Source organism: Cnephaeus nilssonii (assembly GCF_951640355.1).
Source record: "Cnephaeus nilssonii genome assembly, chromosome: 13".
Lineage (NCBI taxonomy): Eukaryota > Metazoa > Chordata > Mammalia > Chiroptera > Vespertilionidae > Cnephaeus > Cnephaeus nilssonii.
The window spans coordinates 69,729,205-69,730,875 of NC_137084.1; the positions used below are offsets into that span (position 1 = coordinate 69,729,205).

Genomic DNA, 1,671 nt, shown 5'->3' on the forward strand with positions numbered 1-1,671 from the left:
GTTGGGGCAGGGAGCTAAAGCAGTACATTTTTAAAAACTAACTTAAAGATTTTTAATGTACTTATGCTCGGCCAGCGAGGGGCATATCTAAAAGTAAATTTAAATGCCTGGTCCTGGAAAAGGGAATGGTTAACTAAGGAGTGAGAAGAGGAATGACTGGAGAGCAGTACCTGTCATAAACATTTTTTTCTGGGACTGTCTCTGCGGCCTCTGGTAGTCCTGGTGCTTAATGTAGACGTTTTCTTCATCATATACTATTGCCTGAGCCTGGCTGAGGGAGGGAATGAGGAAGGGAGGGAAGCTGATGGGAAAGTGAAAGCTTGGGGGGCAGAGGGTAAGGGAACCTTAACCTGACAGCTATGTACAACACACCGGGCCCCTCCACTCTTTGCTCCAGGGTTAATACCTGTTATATATTTGGTAGCTTGTGCGGTTTCTCCTCCTTATTGTGTGTGTGGGGGGCGGGGGCGCAGGGTGGAGAGGGAAGACGCATCCTTCACTGACAATGAGAAATTACGTGATTTGTCATGCGCTTGGATTGTGTTATTGGTATTATAATAATTACTATAAATATCAATAATAAAGTATTATTATCAGCGTTATTTCTTCTTCCGAGACTTTCCTTACCCAATATTTACAAATACCGCACAGTGCCTCGGCGGAGGAGAAACAGTAAGGGGGGGGGGGGCAAATAAGGAAAGAAGAAAAAGGAAAGAGAGGTCAGAGAAAAGTGAGAGGGAGGACTGAGGGGAAGAGCGAGGACTGCAAAGATGCTGGAAACAAGGAAGGAGGAGGAGAGGGGCTAGACGATCAGGACAGTACCACCGTTTGCAAAAGGGCCTCGCCAGCTGTGTCCAAACAGGAGGAGGTGCCATGTGCTCCTTGCGGACTGGGGGCGGGGGGCGGAGGCGGAGGAGCATAGGGACCCTGGCCTGGGAGGCCTGGGGACGAGGAGGAGGAGGAGGTGGAGGAGGAGGCCTTGGCGGGGTCGCAGAAGGCGGAGTCCCGGGGCTGCCTCTCCAGCCGGGTTTCTTTTACGTGGGTTGGGACCTGGCCACTGGCCGGGGGCTCTCTGGCCCCGCGGTTGCCGCTGCAGTGATCCCGCTCGTATTCCTCCTGAGCCCTCTGCATCTTCCGCTTCTTCATCCTTCGCTTGTGGATGTGGAAGGTGGAGAGGGACAGCACGATGAGGCAGAAGATGAGGGTGACCAGGACAATCAGCACCAGCGTGGAGGAGAAGGACTGGAAGAGCTGCTGTCCCACCTGCGTAATGCAGGTGCCGCCGCCTGTGCCCTGGCCGCGGGCGCTCGCGTTGCCGTTGCCGCTGGCGTTGGGGGACGCAAAGGTCCGGTTGAGGAGACAAGGCGGCAGCGCCAGCCTCAGCTCCTTGGGCGCCCTGGCACTCATGGGCGCTGGGCTGGGAGGGGCCGGGCCTACCAGACTTCCTCTCTAGGGCACGCCGTTCCCACCGGCCAAGGGAGGACGGAGCCCGCGCCAACCGAAACTGCTCCCCGGTGTGGGAGTGGATGCGCAGGAGCAAAGGGCTGAGGGAGTAACTGCGGGCAAGCAAGACGTCAGGAGAGCGAGGGCGCCCAGGAAAGGCTCTCCGGACCCGCCTGGAACGCGTGTCCAAGCGCCCCTTTTCCTTTGCCAAGGCACCGGGCTGCAAAG

The 1,671-nt window shown here is 56.5% G+C and overlaps 1 protein-coding gene across 1 annotated transcript; it reads right to left on the reverse strand.

Moving 5' to 3' along the window:
* Positions 1 to 810: 810 nt before the first annotated feature.
* On the reverse strand, positions 811 to 1,407 carry LOC307109859 (uncharacterized protein C11orf87; the record flags this gene model as incomplete). The annotated part of the gene is made up of 1 exon (XM_079788820.1): positions 811 to 1,407. The coding sequence occupies one exon, from the start codon at positions 1,405 to 1,407 to the stop codon at positions 811 to 813; it is 597 nt and encodes a 198-aa protein (XP_079644946.1).
* Between the last annotated feature and the right edge of the window lie 264 nt (positions 1,408 to 1,671).